Genomic DNA, 19,339 nt, shown 5'->3' with positions numbered 1-19,339 from the left:
CAGAGATCCCCACCCAGTGCCTCAGTCTGTCTAACATGATGTTGTGATCAATGGTGTCAAAAGCAGCGCTAAGGTCCAGGAGTACCAGGACTGAGCACATGCCTTCATCAGCAGACATTAAAAGGTCATTGGTGACTTTAAGCAGGGCAGTCTCAGTGCTGTGGTACTTCCTAAAACCAGACTGAAACTTTTCAAATAATTTGTTATTTTCCAGTACAGTGAGCAGCTGTTTGGACACAATTCTTTCTAGAATCTTTGCAATAAAAGGCAGTTTTGAAATTGGTCTAAAATTATGTGGGAGGGAGGGATCTAAACCAGGTTTCTTTAAAAGTGGGTTCACGCAAGCCGTTTTAAAATAATCAGGGACACAACCAGTAGATAGGGAGCTGTTGAAAACAGAGATCAAATGGGGCCCAACAGAATCCATTACTTTCAGTAAAAATTTTGTAGGTATTACATCAAGTGGGCCGGAGGACACTCTCATTTGTGATACTGTTTTTAAAAGCTCAGACAAGTCGATGGGATAAAACTGGTTAAAACTCTCTTGTTGCTGGTGAGGAACCTCTGAGTAAGAGGCCGCGGGGGTAATAGAGGCTCTGATTGACACCACCTTATTGGTAAAATAAGATAAAAACAATTCACAGTCATCATTACTTCCAGCTGAGGCACAAGGAGGGGTTGGGTTTACCAGCTGATCCACAGTCTTAAACAGAAACCTGGGATTGTGTTTATGTGTAGTAATGAGTTCAGAAAAATAGTGTGTTCTCGCATCCTTAACCATGTTATTGTAGTTAATTAATAAATCCTTCAGATTGAGGTAATGGACTTGGAGACTGGATTTTTTCCATCTGCGCTCTGCTTTCCTGCATTCCCTTTTTAGGCTGCGAATGCTGTCATTTATCCAGGGTTGCTTACTAGCTTTAGACGTAGGCCTAACCTTTAGAGGAGCAGTAATATTTAGTGACGACAAGCAGATATGATTGAAGTGATCGACCAGATTGTTGGTGTTGGAATCTTACAGGTGTTGGCTTTGGCTCTGAAAGAATGCGCAAAAGTTTGAAACACTTTGTTCATTAAAGATGCGAGAACACACGGAGCTTGGTGAGGCGGCATGAGTAACAGGCAAATCGCAGCTAAAAACAATACATCTGTGGTCAGACACCCAGGGTAAAAACCAAGTCCAGCGTATGACCACGGTTATGTGTTTGCCCTTTGACATGTTGTTTGAAGTTAAAAGAAGTGGCCATATTTAAAAAGTCAGTTGCATTAACATTGTTGGGGTCATCAACATGAATATTAATTGCCACAAAGAACAATTCTGTCATAATTTAAAACCAGAGTAGATAAAAATTCAGGAAGTTCTGAGAAAAATCCTCCAGGCGGTTTTGGGGGGCGATAAATTATAACAAATAAGATAGGTTGCAGCCCTCCAACTTTAAGAGTGAGAACTTCAAAGGAGTTAAATTCATCACAGCGTACTTGATGACATTTTAAATATTTCCTATACACGCTCACTAGCCCACCACCACGACCACTGACCCTCGGTTGACTAAAACAATCATATTGAGGCGGACACAGTTCAGCTAGCTGGCTATAGTCATTCATTTGCAACCAGGATTCAGTTAAATACATAAAATATAGATTTGCAGACAAGATAAAATCATTTAAGATAAAAGTCTTACTTGACAGAGATCTCACATTGAAGAGAGCCATTTTAAATGTGTTTGTTCTGGGTGCTGGAGTTGGTGCAGTTGTCCTAATCCTTATAAGATTACTATGATTTCTGTGTGGGATGTGCACATTTCGGTTTACTGGTCTATGCGTGATGATGACAGGAATAGAAGTCTTTGGAACAGCGCTGGGAGCAGACGGCCTTACATGCCAGCAGGTGGAGACAGTTGTTTGTGGCAGTGAGGCAGAGATCTGTTCAGTGACCGGTGGTGTGTCCAGGTGTGCTGTAATAACGGTCATATTAGCAGAAATTTGATCACAACTCACAGGTCTGTGTCTTTTGTTGCTAAAAACATCTGCTTTAAAACTAGACAAAAGGAGGGTACTTGCTCTGGCATTGTTTGAGGGTGAGAGGTGTACAAACACGCAGGAGATGGGGAAACAGAGATCCATGTGGGTACATGAGACCCTCAAGAAAAAGAGAGAAAGAAAGAGGAGAAACCGCTGGTAGTACCACCAGCTGGGCCAGTAGCTTCGTCTTAATGATGGTCAGTTCAAGGCTTATTTTAGGATGAGTCAGGGACAGTTTGATGCAGTCTCTGGATAATCCAAGCAACTGTAAACTTCCGTCACCCGTCTCTCAATTAATTTGATTGGACAATGGAAAAAAAACGCGAATGACGCGAAGGAGCGGTCTGAGTGCGCTTTACTGCCTAGAGTTGAATTTTTTTTCAATTCTGGGAAGAAAAGCGCACTCAGACCGCGGCTTCGAAAAGGCAAGGCGCAGCAAGCGCCCAAAACGTGAGGCGCCCAGGGCGCATAAACTCACTGCCAACAGAATACAATTTTAAAAAGGTGCCTCTCACTGGAAAAAATGCTTTCTGTCTGATACGGGCCTTAATCAGCTGTATTCAAACATAGAAAACAACATACTGTTGTATGCACTTCCAACAATTTCCCAATTCAGAATAATAAAAATAATTTTATGCAGTACACTGTGAAGGAGAGTGTGTTTGTGTACTCACCCTGTTGGGGTGGGCCTGTATGGACAGAGCGGTATTGACAGAGAGGACTTTGAAGAGGAAGGGCAGCTGACCCTGGAAAGTGTCTTTGACCTTGGAGCCCAGGCAGGCAGGGAAGTGGGCGATCCACTGGCCCAGTGTGGTCTGCGCGATCCTGTTGTCTTTAATCTGGGCATCACCTTTTGGGTGGGCACCCATCCACAACTGGAGGAGACACCAGAGATTACTTCAACATCGCATTCAGATGGATATCAAAATACTGATGTAACTGGATAAATAAAAGTGGGACAGTTAATGTGAAACACTTCCTCTTCCTCAACATGAACCAACGATGAGTGCTGAATCCCAATTAAAATTATAATTCATCCCAGAATAAATAAAACTAGATAAATGTAGACATGCAGAAATGTTTTTTTCCTTTATCATCTGTTAATAGGCCTCTTAAAGGGGTCCCAGTTGTTCCCTGGCTCTCTGATGCCTGGTATCATTCATTTAATCAATTTATCTAATGTTATAATCCAAAGTGATTCATAGTCAATGAGAAGGGAGGATTCCTAATCATCTCACACAGTGTAAATCACTTTGGATAAGAGGGCTATTCTAAAGCATTAAATTTAAATGAAGGACTCTGTCTCTCAAGGACACACACTTGTTGGTGGACAAACACAGACTGCAGCAGTGAGGCTCAAACCTGTAACCTTCTAAGTACAGGGTGGTCTCTCTAACCTGTGTCCTGGGTCCTGCCACCCATATCACAGCCTCAGTACAATTCAAATAACATACAGCCATTGATTACTTTTTTTATAATCACATAGATCACTTATTTGCTCTCAGTCTTGTTCTATTGTATTAACATATTGCTTCTTTTTGAGTAAATTCTGTCATGATGCATATCGAGACATATATTTTAAACTTGTTATCACGGCTAGATTATGTATATTTCCTAAACTAAAATCGAATCAGTTAAAACACTGGAATGTACCTGAACGAATGTATAGACAAATGAAAAATCGATTGCGATCATTTCTTACCTTACATTAAAACAAACAAATGTTAGGCTAACATGTAGCCGACGTTTGTCATGGAAATTTGATATTTTACACGTTCTAAACAATAAGTCACATTTTTTTAAGTAGCATTTAACATCCACAGCAACATCTGACTGTAAGCATGAAAGCTAATACAAATCATGGCATGTGGCATTTATGTGTTATGCAGTATGTGAAAATGTCACGACTGGCATAACCTGAACTAATGACCTTCATGACAAACCCTGCAGGGCTGTTGAAGCTAGATTAAGGAAAGACTTATGAAAGGCATGGAGAGAACAAGGCTCTCTGCCAGAACACCGAGCAACAACATGATGCATCTTTGTACTGATTCTGAGGGTGAACAATACTGTACAGCAAAATTTATAATGTGAGCATAAGCGTTACCATCTCAAAACCTGCTACACATGTAGTTATCTTAACAAACTACACTGAATGAATGAATAACAATTTAATGTCAAATTTTTAAGTGATATTTCAGAAAACTGGAAAGAAAAACACGTACACCCATAAATTATAGTTCTGACACAACTTATAAGGAAGACAACATTTCCGGAGATTTAAAATCCTTCTTTCACAACCTGCAATTTCTAGACATACATTTTATATATCCACTTGTTTGTAAGTAATCTCCAAAAGATACAATACACCCCCGTCTCTGAGTAGCGAGGGTTAAGTGCTCAAGGACCAGTCTAGTGATTTGAAACAGTACCTTCCCAATAATAATCTTACCTCTGCATAAGGCTTGCCATCCTCTATAACAGCTAGTGGGTCTCCACCAACCACTAGTTTGGCCACCTCGCTGGCCTGCCCGACTTTCCCCCACGCATAATTTTGCACGACACAGGTCAGGGGAAACACTGCGGAGGGACCAAATTTAGTGTGTGAATTCTTAAAACAAAAAATGAATACAGAACTGAATCCAGTATATTCTAGGAGGAACTGTAAAGTTCTTTACTTAAGTATAAATTAAGGCACTTGTACTTTACTTGAGTCTTGTCTTTTCATGCCACTACTTCTAATCTGCTACATCTCAGAGGGAAATCTTGTACTTTTAACTTCATTACATTTATCTGACAACTTTAGTCACTAGTTACTTTCCAAAATAAGATTTGTGCATACAAAACATGCAAAGACCTTATACAGTATTATGTTTTGTGATAAATGAAACTACCCAACAATATATAAAAGTACAGCTGAAACTATCACTCAATTAGCATTGTATTTCAAAAATGTATTGGTAACTATTTTAATAGTTTATGTAATTTTTCATGCAAAAACACAGTTCGAGGTTCACAAATGTGAGGATTTTCTGCTTTTCCTTTTAATTATTTTAATTTATTTTCAATAATCTTGAGGTTTGGACCATTGGTTGGACAACACAAGCATTAATGGAGAAAATAATCAGCAGATTATATCCATAATGAAAATAATTATTAGCCACAGCCCTATACAAAACATTTAAATCAGCCGCAACAGTAAAATCCTGCTTCACAGCAGTCACAGGGGATATTTATCTGCATTGAGTTCTTTTACTTTTAGTAAATTGTCTGATTAAACTTACATACTTTTACTTTTCAATGCAGAAGGTTTACTTTGTTTTTACATTGCGGTATTTGTACTTCTACTTAAATAAAGGATCTGAATACTTTATTGTTTGGACACCACACCACCACTGCCTGTTACATTATGAAATTGTTACCCCATATTGAAAAGAAACAGGAAAAAGCAGACCTTGACCTCCACATAGCATACAGGTTAGATTTTAATAAACTGGTTTGTGGACGGCTTTGTAGTTCAGTAAGATGTGGCATACTTTGACAAGGAGAAATTATCAAACACAGCCTGTCTAAATATGTAGACTACCCTCATTATAAAACAATAAAACAGTGAAAGCAGATTCCGCAGGGGATGCATTTTCTGGCAGGACACCGGCCAGCTGACGATGCAACGTTCACTGACAGAAACACAGACCGTAAGCAGGTTTACATTTGCGTCTGATGGCCGGTTTGAATTAAATTTACACTTCGCGTTTGGCTGTAGACAATTTATATTGTGGTGAAAGGGGACGTGCTACATTTACAGTTAGGCTACATGTTATTTCACAGTAGTGCTTACTGCGTTGCTTTAAACAGTAGCGTTACAGTCTTGTCCGCGTCCCATTTACCAAAACACCACGCCGGGGCTGAAATAATCATATGGATGCTCAACAACTCTTTTTTCTATTGTCCAGTCCCATCGTGTGTCTGTAACCTGTATCAGGTACCGTGTAATGTAAATAAACCGTCGCACCAATAGCTGGCTAAATGTTTATCGACGGAACAGGAGATTTTAAACAGATATGAAGGAGAAAGCCTCACTCACCTCTCACTTCCTCCATGGCTGCAACGTCCTCTGTCACAACGCTGCTGACGTCACCACTCGCTTCGTTTTTTTCCAGTTTTGATATAATCGATATTATACACGTTGGTGCATGAAATACTAATACCACACTGTACAATACAGTACAAGGAAAACTCCTGCAGTGAAAATTTTACGTCATTTCAAGCATGTAAGTATAGTCAGAACAAAATACTTATTAGAAGTAGGAGTAAGCCTACTCAAATTAGATCGATATCCCCCTGTTAAACTGTTAAAGGCGATTGTACGCCTATGTTATTATATTATTATCAATCATGCATTAGGCTAATGTAAAAGCAGGATTTTACTGTTGTGTTTGGTTGAGGTGGAGCTAATTTTTATCTATTTTATATAGGGCTGCAGCTTATCATGATTATTTTCATTATGGATTAATCTGCTGATTGTTTTCTCTATTAAATTTGATAGCTAGGTTTGTAAAAATTCTGATAATAGAATTAAGAAGAAATAAAATTATACAGAAAAATAAATATCATTACAAATCTTTACATTTGAGAAGCCCTGGAACCATTAAATGTTTTTGCATGAATAGTGACTAGATTCTAAACAGTTGCCAATACATTTTCTGTTAATCGACTAATCATTTCAGCTGTAGCCTACTTGTACATTTTGTACATGTACATGTTTTGTTTGCAAAAATCCCAATTCATTATTAAGCTGTCAGATAACTGTAGTGGAGTAAAAAAGAACAGAAAAGAATGTAGTGAAGTAGAAGTATAAAGCCACATGACAGGAAATAGTCAAGTGAAACACAAGTAGGCTCCTACCTCAGATTTGTACTCAAGTAGTTGTTGGCTACTTAGTTACAGTATATTCCACTACAGATAATATGCTACTATAAAACACTGAAAACATCACTAACTGGTATGGGATGTGCATGGCCCAGGACAGGAGGGCTCTGCAGCGGGTGATTAAAACTGCTCAGAAGATCATTGGTACCCATCTTCCTGAGTATCAGTGATATCGGTGAGGGTGAGGTAGGTACCTGTGCAGACTCCAAAGGATACCAAAGGACAGTACCCACCCCAGCCACAGCCTGTTCACCCTGCTACCTTCTGGGAAGAGAAACAGATGTTTCAGCTGCCTCACCACCAGACTGCTGAGCAGCTTTTTCCCCCAAGCTATCAGGCTCTTAAGTTCAAATTCATCCTCAGCACTGCTCCATTGAATATAGTTTATTTCTGTTTACCATTTTATAATTGCTTCTAAATGAATGTACATTGTTTGCTACTTAGCAGAAGGGAAACTCAATTTCACTCTATAACCTGTTGTGACAAAATAAATCTATCTACCTACCTAAAATGCTTTTAAAATCTATTTAATTATTAGTAATATTTCTTGCAAAAAATATTTGAAGCTGCATCTCTGTGATCAATTGAAAATAAAAAGTTAATGTATAGTTTTAACACCAGATGTTTTTATTATTTTAGCCTATGTAAGGTCTACTCTGTTTTTAATTTTTTTATTTATAAATATTACAATTGGTTTTGCTATTTGTTTCTAATACATATTATTATAATTGAAATAGATCTCCGATATTGGAGTGTATTGCCTGTATTGTTCCATATTGTTATTTAGTTTGTTCTGCGTTCAATAAGAGATACAACACATAGCAAAACCATATAGCTCTCTGTGGAAATATCACAGAAATGTAATTAGAGGCGATAATAGATGATAAAAATGCTGTCTTTGGTCACTCAGTACTGAGAACCACACATAAGCTGTCAATCCACATTAACAGCTCCCTGGTTTAAAGGGGTGCTCCTGCAATTTCACATTTCACCTCCATTAAACTGAGAGACATGCAAGAAACATATTTTAAAAAGAATGCAGCAGAGGTTGAGATATCCTTACTTTTAGTCCTATGAGTCATGTCAAAAATGCTGTATCCTACATTTCCCACAATGCAACCCAGTAGTATCTTTCATCAGGCCATCCTGTTAAATGCCCTCTTCTTTCAAACTCCATGTTTGACAAAGATCAGCTACAGAAGACATAACTGTCCCTTTAATGTAAGTGAACAAAAATACCAGGTCTTACTGTGTATTCATGTGTTGTCGGAATAATAGGAAAAATTATTTCCCGACTTAAGTCGCAACAACAACTCGGGAAGTCTGAGAAAATGTTTGGTTTTCATTTTTAAATATTTTTGCATATAGAGGAATAACATTTAAATGGGACATAGAGAGGTATACATTAACGGTATTCAAATATAGCCTATATTACATAAAGTTATAAAAAGGGGACCATATGTTGGCAGTTTTCATAGCCTTTTTGAGTCGGAGAAAATGTTGGTACACATGTTGCCAAGTTGTTGACGTCATACATGTAGAAACATGGTGGACAACATGGCTGATGGTTAGACACGTTTGATTAATGGTGCGATATCACGTATTGTGTATACATTTTTTGCTAATGTGTCATTTGTAATGTGGGATTAGGTTATAACTGTTAGTTTGCTGTCCATGTAGAGTGTCCATCCATCCATCCATCCATCGTCAACCGCTTATCCTGCGTACAGGGTCGCAGGGGGGCTGGAGCCAATCCCAGCTCACATCAGGCGCAAGGCGGGGTACACCCTGGACAGGTCGCCAGTCCATCGCAGGGCCCATGTAGAGTGTCCTAGATTAATTAGGAAAGTTATTAGCATTATTTGCAGTACAATATGTTAGTGGTATCAGGTAGGGCTGGGCAATATTTCCAAAAAATTTATTACAATAAAAATATTAATATTGTTCGATATCGATAATTATCACGATTAATGTAAAATCATTATTTCTTTCAAGTTTAAAGGCTGACTTTTGCTCCTGAGTAAAAGTTGAAGAAACCAGGTGGTTAATTGTGGTTTTTAAACTATTCTTTATGGTCAGATCTTGACAACCCCAGGCCAAACAATTGATCTACTAGTAAATCTGAGGTTGAACATTGCCTCAACAGAATAAATATCTGAATAGAATGTAATGTAATGTAGTGCTAATTCTTTCAAATCAAATCATTGTTATTCACGAAAATTATATTGTTATATATTATTATTACCCTGCTCTAACGTCAGTTATTATCCTGGTGCAGTAACAACTCTGGGGCAAAAATCACTTTGTAAAAGAAAGCTACAAACTCAGCATACTTTGATGACAAGGACAACACATCTTACTTCCATGTTGTTTCCACATTCCGATTTGTAAAAGCACATGAACACACCGAAGTCGGAAGAACGACTTCACGACTCGGGCGGACGTACCATCCCAGGAGCACTTGAATGCAGCATTACTGTTGGTTAGCAATCAGATTGTGGCGCAAGAACTACGATACATGGCGGTGGATTATTATTCAACTTTTGTTGTGACGACACATTAATTTTTAAAGAACATTTTAAATAACGTTAACGTTGTATTACTGATCTGAAATCCACAGGTGGCGCGCTTTGCTTCGTTGTATTTTTATATACGGTCTCACACGTCATTGTCCAGCTGGTTCAGTGCGCATGCGCTGTAAGCTTTAATCGAGGAAGTGGTAAGAGCAGGCAGCTGAAACGACAGAAGAGAGTTTGTTGTTTATTCCCCGTTTCGTAGTGGACAAAACATCACGCAGCCTTTTCAAAATGTCGGAATTTGATAGCAACCCGTTTGCCGACCCTGCCAACGACAATCCTTTTAATGTAAGTGTGTGGTTTTAGATTTTGTTAAGTAACGATAGCTGGTCTGAGCCCGAGGTATCATTTACAAGGTAGCCAGCACGCCAGGAAACTTGTTGGGTGGATGTCGAGGAGGGATTTACTTCTGCTCTCTTGAAAGCCATTTGGCAAAAACAGTAGAATTGACAATCCGTCAACCAATCAGCTGACTGTGTTTGAAAAGGGGGCGGGGTATCCTGTGTGCTTAGTTGCAGGAAGTTAAACTGAAGCCAGCTAGGAATGTGTGTCAAACCTTTTGTAGCCACATCATGACTGTTACTATTCAATCTCAACGGGATTTGTATCATTATGTGGATTTTCTCATCTGTTGGATGTGATTTGATATCATTTTGGAGTCCTGTAATTTCACCTACATTACACAAAGGATCCTCAATTTCAGGCTAGCTATTGTGCCTCCACTGGTGCTGCTGGTTTTTAAGCAACATGATCGGGTCTAGAAGTCTGTTCATTTATTGAATCAGCTTTTCTGTGAACACAACTGGCCTGCTGTGTTCAGTTAATATTGCTCAATGTTCAGAAGTAGGCCATCATCTAACACTTCTTGCTTCTACGTTAAAGTGGCTGACCTAGAAATGGAAGTGTTTCTTCATATTTATTTGTTTGTTCATGTAACATAGATCTGCAAGTCAGTGAGGTTATGTGAAGTTTGGAAACAGAAGTAAAATGATATAAAATCTCTATGATTCACCTGAAAAGTAGATTATGGACGCCTTAGATCACAATCTCGATCTAATATCGTCAGATTGCCCATCCCTATGAATAATTCCATTATTTCATGCAGAGTACAATCTTATATACATGGTTAAATTAGCCAGTAACTGTTGTTTTAGATGGAATGTTTATTAATTAATGAAATAAAAAAATACATGGGGTTATGCTGTAGATTTCAGAATGTGACTGGTGTTTAAGGGAGAGTGAATTACAGTTTGTCAGAAGTGACATCATTCAACTGCATTAGTCTCTAATGTAAAACGATGTATATTTAACACTAACCTTTGCTGTCATTTAGGATGGGAGAAACGTGTTAACATTTAGAAAAGAGGATGGTGACTGAGGAAATTTAGAGCTCAAAAAACAAACTTTTTCACCATCTTCCCAAAACTCACAAAGGAGAGCGCTAACATTGTTCTACAGCAGCCGCACTGACAAGGCTGACAATTTTTGTTTGTCGGGCTCATGAGTGCAGGCATCGGCCGATCAGTTAATCAATATTCCAGCCTTTCTGTATTTGAGACAAGTTTTATTATATTGATTATTACTGACATTATGCCAATATGGGTCTTTAAAGGGACACTCCAGTGATTGAGTTCATGGCTCAAGGGCTACAGATTTTTACATTACAGTTAATATATTATATAAATTACTCATTTCATGCTACATATCAAAACGTATATTCTGTGAAAAGTCTTTTATGATACATTACATAACGCAGTCACTTTTACAGTAGTCCAGAGTTTTTAGAAACTTTATTGCATCAGGTGCACAATGGCCATGACGTCAGTGGAGACCACTGTGTGTTTGCTGGGTGTGGAAGTAGCTGAATAAATATGCTTTCAGCTGTAATATGTTGTCTATGCTTCATTGCAGCAGTTCACTATTAAGCGGTTATATTCTTACAAGCCTGCAGTCTGCAATAACATTCAAATAGTTGATATGTTGCCAACTTTTGAAAGAATTTCAGGAGGGCAGCACTGAAAAAATTATTGAAAATGTGCACCCTTTGTGACCTTGATCTTGAACATATTGTGCCCCCCACTCCAATCACCTTCAGTGTGCTTTTACAGCCATGTATTTCTAACACCTGGATGCTTTGAGATGTAATATGTTGAGGGATGCTAGTCTATTTAGTAGCAATATCCATATTGCAGTTATGAAATGGGTACAACAGCCACACCTAGGCAATCAAGTGTTATCATAGAAAGTCCTGTTTCCTAGTACAGAGGCTTTAAGGTCACAATATCATGCTGATTTTCTCCCAAGTAGATGTTTACCCTCTTTTTAGGTTAGAATTTGTAACATTTTCCTGACTAATATAGAACTTCATCAATATCAATGCAGAGGTGCTTGTGTGTGTGTGTGTTTCCACACCACATTGCTGTTTTTTTAACATCCCGTCATCTTTTTTTGGCTTGTCCCAGCTTAGTCCTTATTTCATACAGGCTAAGTGGTTGTTCAATTTGGTTATAGCTTTGTTCATTCATTGCTGTGTATGCTGTGTCATCAAAAGGCACAAGCAGTCTCTCAGTTGCCACTCTGCAGATAGTTTTCCTGCTGTTACACTGTGGTATGAGGTAAACAAATTTAGCATAATACGCTTTGAATATCTCCCGTAGGCTTTGGAGATCAACAAAGAGTTGTTAAAAACACCATCTGTCAATTCAAGCCTACCCTGGAAAGATGATATTTTTAAAATTGTTACGTATCTCAAGTTGGCAGTTAACAAATAGTCTTATAGGATGTGATTTGTTGTATTTTTTTTAACTGTTAAACTGTTAATTGAGCCACATTTTATAGTTGAGGAGTGAAACAGCTCAGATGTCTTGCTGGGAATGGTAACAGGTGTGTCGTGAGCAAATAAGTAACGGTGAATAAGGTCGCACCTTTAGTCACACTGCCAGTAAGTGACGTTGTTGGGTGATCATGTGAGGTTCTTATTATTTCCTCATACTTTTTTATAAAGGAGAAATTGACACACATTCTAGAAATGGTTGTGACACCAAGCTATTATCTGATTATATTGGTGTTTACATGGCATTACTTAATTGTCACCTCTTTATTATGAAACTATAACCACACTATGACCGAGTGGTATGTAAAGTGCTACTGACACGTTTATTGCATCAGACGGTGGTTTTCAGCTGGTTTCCTCTGCAGAAAACCTAATGACTGGAGGAACAAATGTTTTAACAAATATTCTTCAGTTGGAAAATGGTGTTTCAAATCCAGTGAGGCTTAACGTTTGTTTCATGTCATAGGAGTGCTTTGATTTGGTCAGGGAATGTTTTGGAAAATTCATGGAATTCATCAGCCTTCCAGAATCTGCTTTAGTCACTTTCACTTTTCCAAGTCAGCAGTCGGTGGCCTCTCATCAGTTAGGAACAGTTAAATTAATTGTGACGCCTTTGATCATATAGAACCCACTGGTCAATTAATGTTTACCAGTGGTCACGTGCCGGACTGCTGTTAAGAAGTGAGTCCTTCCCAGTTAATGATTCATCAATACCTTTTAGAGGTTATGCATCAATAGCTGGATTTTATTGTACTTCACTTTATGACTTGGTCAAAGCATGGTACCAGATTTCATAGTCTTGGCTGACTTTTTTTTTTAGTTTGTCTTCAGTGTTTTCGGGAAATGAAAGTTCCTGAGGATGAGTTCTTCTCAGCAGAAGATAAACAGCAATAAATATTTGTGTGTGTGTGTTTTTTCAGAGGTCAGATATCAAGAGCCAAGATTAGTGTGTGTTTGAACAAACCCACAGGTCTTACTATACTGTTATATCCAGTTCAGTGCAAAGAAGTGCAGTTCTATAACTGCACTGATCTGATCTGTTGCTAACCCATCACCAAACCCCACCTTGGGCTGGCCTAATGGTCCGAGACACTGTCTGTATTAGTGTCTTTGACAATCTAAAGTAGAGTAAAACAGAAGTCAAGCAATTAAGATAGGATTGATACAGAATTTATTTAGTAAAAGTCTCTGTTTCTGTGTGATTCGCTGAGTGACTGAGTTTTGTTGTTTTCCAGGACCCTTCCGTCACACAAGTGACCAGCTCCGGTGTAGAACCAGTTGACCAGTACAACCCTTTTCCTGCCCATCCCACAGTAAGCTACCTGAAATCTTTTATTATCTTCTTGTTTGTTCCTTTTTCTTCTCCACGGTCATCTTTAGTTTGGCTTTTTCTCCTCATCCTCCTTTGACCTGTCTCACTTGTCTTTTCTGGCCTTTTGTCTTTTATTTTTTCTTACTTCTCCTCTTATTTAATATTTAAGGCCATACCCTTCTTGCTGTTTTGCCGGTATGTTTTGGTCTCCTCTTCCTTGTTAATTTCCTCCTTTACTTTTTGTTGTTCTTCCCATCCTCCTGCTTCCACTTACTCTCCTTACCTTTGATTTCCCTGTCATCCATCACTTTCTTGTTTGTATTGTATTGCTGTCTCATCATTGTACTTTTCCTCACAATCAATTCATTTGTTTGCTTTTTATTACTTTACAGGACAATCTAGCTAGTCATACCACTCCAGCCTCCACCACTGCCTACCAGCCTGCTGTGTTACAGCCGTCTACAGAGCCCAGTCCACAGGTAAGTCAGCCATACTGAATCTCTCTGTGTCTGCCCAACCCTCCACTTACCTGCTGCTGTTGACATAGATTGAGGGACAGTACTTCTTTGGATACAGTTCCTATATATGTGTGCGAAATATAATTGTTTGCAGCTATGCTACTATTTACACAATTGGTACAGCTGTATGCCTAATTTCCACACAAAATAAATCCAGTACACCCAACACAAAACATGATTAACCCACAAGAGCACACAGTAACAAGTAGAGGAGTGTACAAGGTGACAAAACAAACAGAAAATCAAAAGAAAGCTAAATAAATTCACCAAATTTGGGAAAAAACAAACATAAATGCACAGCCCTTCCCAGTAGCCATTCTTGACCGATCCTCTACCAGTTCCTATTTACTTTTTAAATTTTTTTTACTGGAGTTGAAGGTGAGGGGATGGTGTGAAGTTAATTCCCATCAAAAGAAATGTTCAAGCCTGATTTTGCCAACAATGATAGTAGATATATAATATTTTGAGGGAGTCTTGAGAAACATTTGTTTTGAGAGTAGCATAAAAAGAACTTACAACTGAATATCATTATACAACGCCGTAAAATGTAAAACGATTGTAAAATGATAAATAAATCTACCTTGAAATGTGTTTAAACAATACTGGGTCTAATGGCGGCACTGTAATTAAAGATGCTGCATCTTGGTTAAATGTTAACAACTAAAAGGCATAACAGACTAACCACATCCTTGTTTTAAGAAACCTGGAGAGATACTGTATGGTATTTGTGGCACAAGGCACAAAACACATTATTATGGTTGTCATGTTTAGTAAACATAAGAATAAGAGACTCCAACAACATCTGAGTGAGTGGTCTGAATACAACTTTTAGCCAATATTTTGCCTATTTTAGACAAGGTGTAAGATCTATAATAACCGGACAGTTAAAGAGCTAACCAACCGTTCTGCCTCGCTGTACTGGCTATAAAAAACATCTTCTCAGTTTACACATTATAATGAGCCTCCTTGCTTTACTGATAATTGTCATAAATATTCATGAAATGCACTACAGATCACCTGTGTCCTTCCTTTTTCTGCCAAGTCAGAGTGTTATGGTGATCATAAATATGTATTTCTGGCCTTACATACAGTATTGTGGCCTTTTAATACAAGCATGCCTTTAAAAACACTTGTAATGCCCAGAATGGCTCGCCTTTATGTTGTATTTTATATGTCAAATATAATGCAGGCTGATATGTATAGTGAATCATTTTGCATGGTTGCCTTGCAGTTTGTGTAAGGTCCTGCTGTATCTGTACCAATTTGTATGTAATGTGAAACTCCTGAGAATTGCTGACGTGTCTCTGGCCTAATGTCCCCAAGATACATTCCTGTACATTCACTGTGTTTGTTGAGTAAAGTGTTTCTGACTCTCCTTTTTCCAGGCAACTGCTGCTGCAGCTCAGGCCAATCTGCTGAGGCAGCAGGAGGAGCTGGAGAGAAAAGCTGCTGAGCTGGACCGCAGAGAGCAGGAGCTACAGAGCAGAGGCCCGACAGGTCAGTAAAGACAAAACCTCTCCTCCTCTCCTCCACTCCTCTCTGCAGTACTATCAGAAGCAGCACAACTTAATGAACCAGGAAAACAATATGCAATGTGTGCGTTATGAATCGGAGAGAAGAATACAAAACGCATCCTTGCACACAGGCTGTGACAAATAGTGGTGGGGAAAAATTGATTCACGTTAGATTTGCGATTCTGATTCCAAAAAATATTTAGTATAGTTTTCTTTTTGATGCTGGCAATGTTGACTTGCAATGCGTCCTCTCAGGCTTCTGTAAAACACAGTTTCATCGAGTAGTGTGGCTGGCTACTGACTAGTCAATTGCAGTTAACGTTAGCTCTGAGTCATATACTGATAATCATACAAATAACACAAAAATATGCTGGTAGCACCCATGGACAACTACACATGTTGTATCACTTTTCAGCTTTGTTTTATATTTCTATGTGTTTACAACTTTATGTTGTTTGAGTTAATGTTGACTATTGCATTGGCCTCCATGAGCAGTATGTTTACCCTGCTATTGTGCTGAATCAGTTTGTCAGTTAAACACAGATTATTGATCATGACAGAACTACAAAATTGGGGTCATGATTCTTAGTTAAAGTTACTTATCAAGTAAAAATACCAAACATCTGCAGGTTACAGCTTCTCAAACGCAAAGATTTGCTTTTATCTTTGTTCATTTAATACCAGTACATTTTTCTTTGACTGTAAATCAGACGATTTCAGAACTTCCCTTCATCATTTTAGACCGGAGTTACTTGTGATGGATATCCTTATATATAAAAAAATAATTATTAAATGTAATGTTATGTACAGATGTGTGTGTGCTTCACTAGATGGAGGGAACAGTATCTAGCTTAGATACATCAGGTGTGTGAGCAGCGCTGTGTAGTGTTAGTCCAGAGCCAACCAAGTCTAAATATACATGCACATGCTGTACTTAAACTTCTTAAATATAACACATAAGATATCTTATCTAGGTCTGGACGATATGGCCTAAAATGTTATCACGATAAAAACATTTCATATCGTTCGATATCGATAATTATTTCTTTCAAGTTTAAAGGCAGATTTTTGCCCCTGAATGAAAATTGAAGGCCAGATGGTTAGTTGTGTGGTTAAACTACTCTTTATGGTCAGAACGTGAGAAACACTATGATAAAATCTTTTTTCAAAAAACATGATTAATAGCTCCTTTTTTTCCAGTCCCTTTGCCTCAGCAAAATAAACCTTAATATTAACCTAAATTAAGTGCTAATTTGTTCGTGATTCTAATAAATTAAATCAAATATTTATATTTATGATATATTTAACATTTGTTATATTGTTATTGAGGAAAATTATATAGCGATAATTATTCATAATAATCATTATTGTTATATTGCCAGCCCAAATCTTATCTAATTGCTGCAATGTCTGCTTCAAAGTGAACTGTATTTAACCTGCAGTGTGGGAAATATAGCAGCTATGTTCACTTAGTACAGTGAATTCCCCTATGTTACTGTCAATATGATATTCTTTTTATTGTGTGAATAATGAGGAGACATGCTGAAATTGTAATTGGATTGCCATATGGACTGACACACAAGTATATTTATAATGTGTTCTGAAGGGAAACATTTCTTTCATTTTAAAAAATGTCAGAATCGGAATGTGAATTGATGAATGTGTCCGTATTTTAAAAATAACCACAGATACCCTGTTCCAACGTTCAAATTCAGATTTACTTTTTTTAGGCAACACATTCTAAACCTTCTCTTGTGGCAGTAGTGAAAATTATGTTTTAGAGAGAAGCGCTTCCTTTTTAACAAGGTACATGTTGTCTGTTGTCTTGACAGGTAAAGAAAACAACTGGCCTCCACTTCCCAAGAGCTTCCCCATCAAACCGTGTTTCTATCAGGACTTCTCAGAGGAAATCCCACCAGAGTACCAGAGAGTCTGCAAGATGATGTATTATCTCTGGATGTGTAAGTATGTGGAAGTACATAAAAATGACGTGTGCATTGGGGCTGAAATGTAAACAGAACGGGGCTACCACCATCAGTCCAACAACTAGTGACTGCACATGTATTTGCGCCTTATTAAACTGAAAAAACCCGAACACCTTCTGAATTTAAGTTTGTCTCTTTCACAGAGCTAAGGCTATCTTAATTGTCTTGTTAACTCATTGAACACACAAACAAACACACTTCATTCAAATCCACAGAAACAAAACCATCGTGGTTAGTCTGTCCACTGTTACAACAGTCACCAACTCTGGTTTGTTGGAAATAAACCCTTAATTAACAGAATTAGATGTGAAAATATTCTGGCTCTACTGGCTGTTTTTCCCTGCTGTCTCTCTCTCTGCCAGTGCTGGCCTCTTTGTACTGGGTTAGCTCGCTGAAAGAGAGTCTGTTGCTTAGTAGTGGCCCTCAAAAATGCCCAAAAAACCCAACTGATTGCTAATATAGTCATCTAATTGTTCCAACCCCATGTGTAGGATTGTTTTCAACTGTTATATAAACATTTGTAATAACACCAGGGCATTGTAAAGTCCAAAAGCCAAAAATATAATGTAATCATTTTCAAAATTCACAACATGTTTGTACCTGACGAAATATTCTGCTTCAATCCATATTTGTTTGGCATTTAGCCTTTCACAAAACTCTCCCCTTGCCGCACACAAAGGAAAGCACGCTCTTGTATTAACAGGGTGGTCTAGCAGCAATAAAACAGCACCATAACTGACAAGTTATATTCATTAAAGAAAGTTGATTTAATAAAAACTAACTCTCAATGATGAATCAGTTTATTCAAATTGAGGATTTTGAGTATAGTTAAGGGTGATGACATAATAAAATATGATGACAGACATTCAAAGGTTCATTTGAAAATCTCAGTAGAAGCTTTAAATGGAAAAAAAGACATTTGGTACAGCACCAAGTAGGCTAATTGCATATTAGACACAGTACACTAGGCTAGACAATGTCATACTTGCTACAATGACTTCTATCACCTGCAGCATTGTTCTTCGTTTTTTTTCTTTCTTTTTTTACACATATATACTGTCATATACCGTATACCCAGTGAAATGTCATGCATGGGATTACGCACGTACGGGATCACTTTGGATAAAAGCGTTGGCTAAATGAATAAATGTCAGGAAGGTATGAAAAAACAGATACCGCCCAAGCCTACCACACAGTACAGGTGCTGGTCATATAATTAGAATATCATCAAAAAGTTGATTTATTTCAGTAATTCCATTCAAAAAGTGAAACTTGTATAATGTATACATTCATTCCACACAGACTGATATATTTCAAGTGTTCATTCCTTTTAATTTTTATGATTATAACTGACAACTAATGAAAACCCCAAAATCAGTATCTCAGAAAATTAGAATATTGTGAAAAGGTTCAATATTGAAGACACCTGGTGCCACACTCTAATCAGCTAATTGACTCAAAACACCTGCAAAGGCCTTTAAATTGTCTCTCAGTCTAGTTCTGTAGGCTACACAATCATGGCGAAGACTGCTGACTTGACAGCTGTCCAAAAGACGACCATTGACACCTTGCACAAGGAGGGCAAGACACAAAAGGTCATTGCTAAAGAGGCTGGCTGTTCACAGAGCTCTGTGTCCAAGCACATTAATA

General features: G+C 38.0%; 2 protein-coding genes across 3 annotated transcripts in view; one reads left to right on the top strand and one right to left on the bottom strand.

Annotated features, from left to right (window-relative positions):
* mpi (mannose phosphate isomerase) overlaps nucleotides 1–6,395 on the bottom strand; it is a 15,051-nt gene extending 8,656 nt beyond the window's left edge. The window contains exons 1-3 of one of the 2 annotated variants that reach the window (XM_046038143.1): nucleotides 6,107–6,395; nucleotides 4,475–4,602; nucleotides 2,697–2,897 (exon numbers count right to left, since the gene is read on the bottom strand). In XM_046038143.1, the coding sequence (XP_045894099.1) occupies nucleotides 2,697–2,897; nucleotides 4,475–4,602; nucleotides 6,107–6,122 (345 nt within the window). In that variant the 5' untranslated portion in view covers nucleotides 6,123–6,395. Of the gene's footprint in view, nucleotides 1–2,696; nucleotides 2,898–4,474; nucleotides 4,603–5,909; nucleotides 5,928–6,106 lie in introns of those variants that run through there. The other variant, XM_046038142.1, reaches the window with a different exon arrangement.
* A 3,244-nt stretch (nucleotides 6,396–9,639) lies between these two features.
* The window catches only part of scamp2 (secretory carrier membrane protein 2), a 24,650-nt gene continuing 14,950 nt past the window's right edge, over nucleotides 9,640–19,339 (top strand). Inside the window, exons 1-5 of the mRNA XM_046037760.1 lie at nucleotides 9,640–9,815; nucleotides 13,596–13,673; nucleotides 14,065–14,151; nucleotides 15,576–15,687; nucleotides 17,537–17,665. Of these exons, the coding sequence (XP_045893716.1) occupies nucleotides 9,759–9,815; nucleotides 13,596–13,673; nucleotides 14,065–14,151; nucleotides 15,576–15,687; nucleotides 17,537–17,665 (463 nt within the window). The 5' untranslated portion in view covers nucleotides 9,640–9,758. The remainder of the gene's footprint in view (nucleotides 9,816–13,595; nucleotides 13,674–14,064; nucleotides 14,152–15,575; nucleotides 15,688–17,536; nucleotides 17,666–19,339) is intronic.

The sequence above is a fragment of the Micropterus dolomieu genome, linkage group LG22 (genome assembly GCF_021292245.1).
Source record: "Micropterus dolomieu isolate WLL.071019.BEF.003 ecotype Adirondacks linkage group LG22, ASM2129224v1, whole genome shotgun sequence".
Lineage (NCBI taxonomy): Eukaryota > Metazoa > Chordata > Actinopteri > Centrarchiformes > Centrarchidae > Micropterus > Micropterus dolomieu.
Note: the sequence above shows the minus strand (reverse complement) of the source record. Positions and strands in the feature narration are given on the sequence as shown.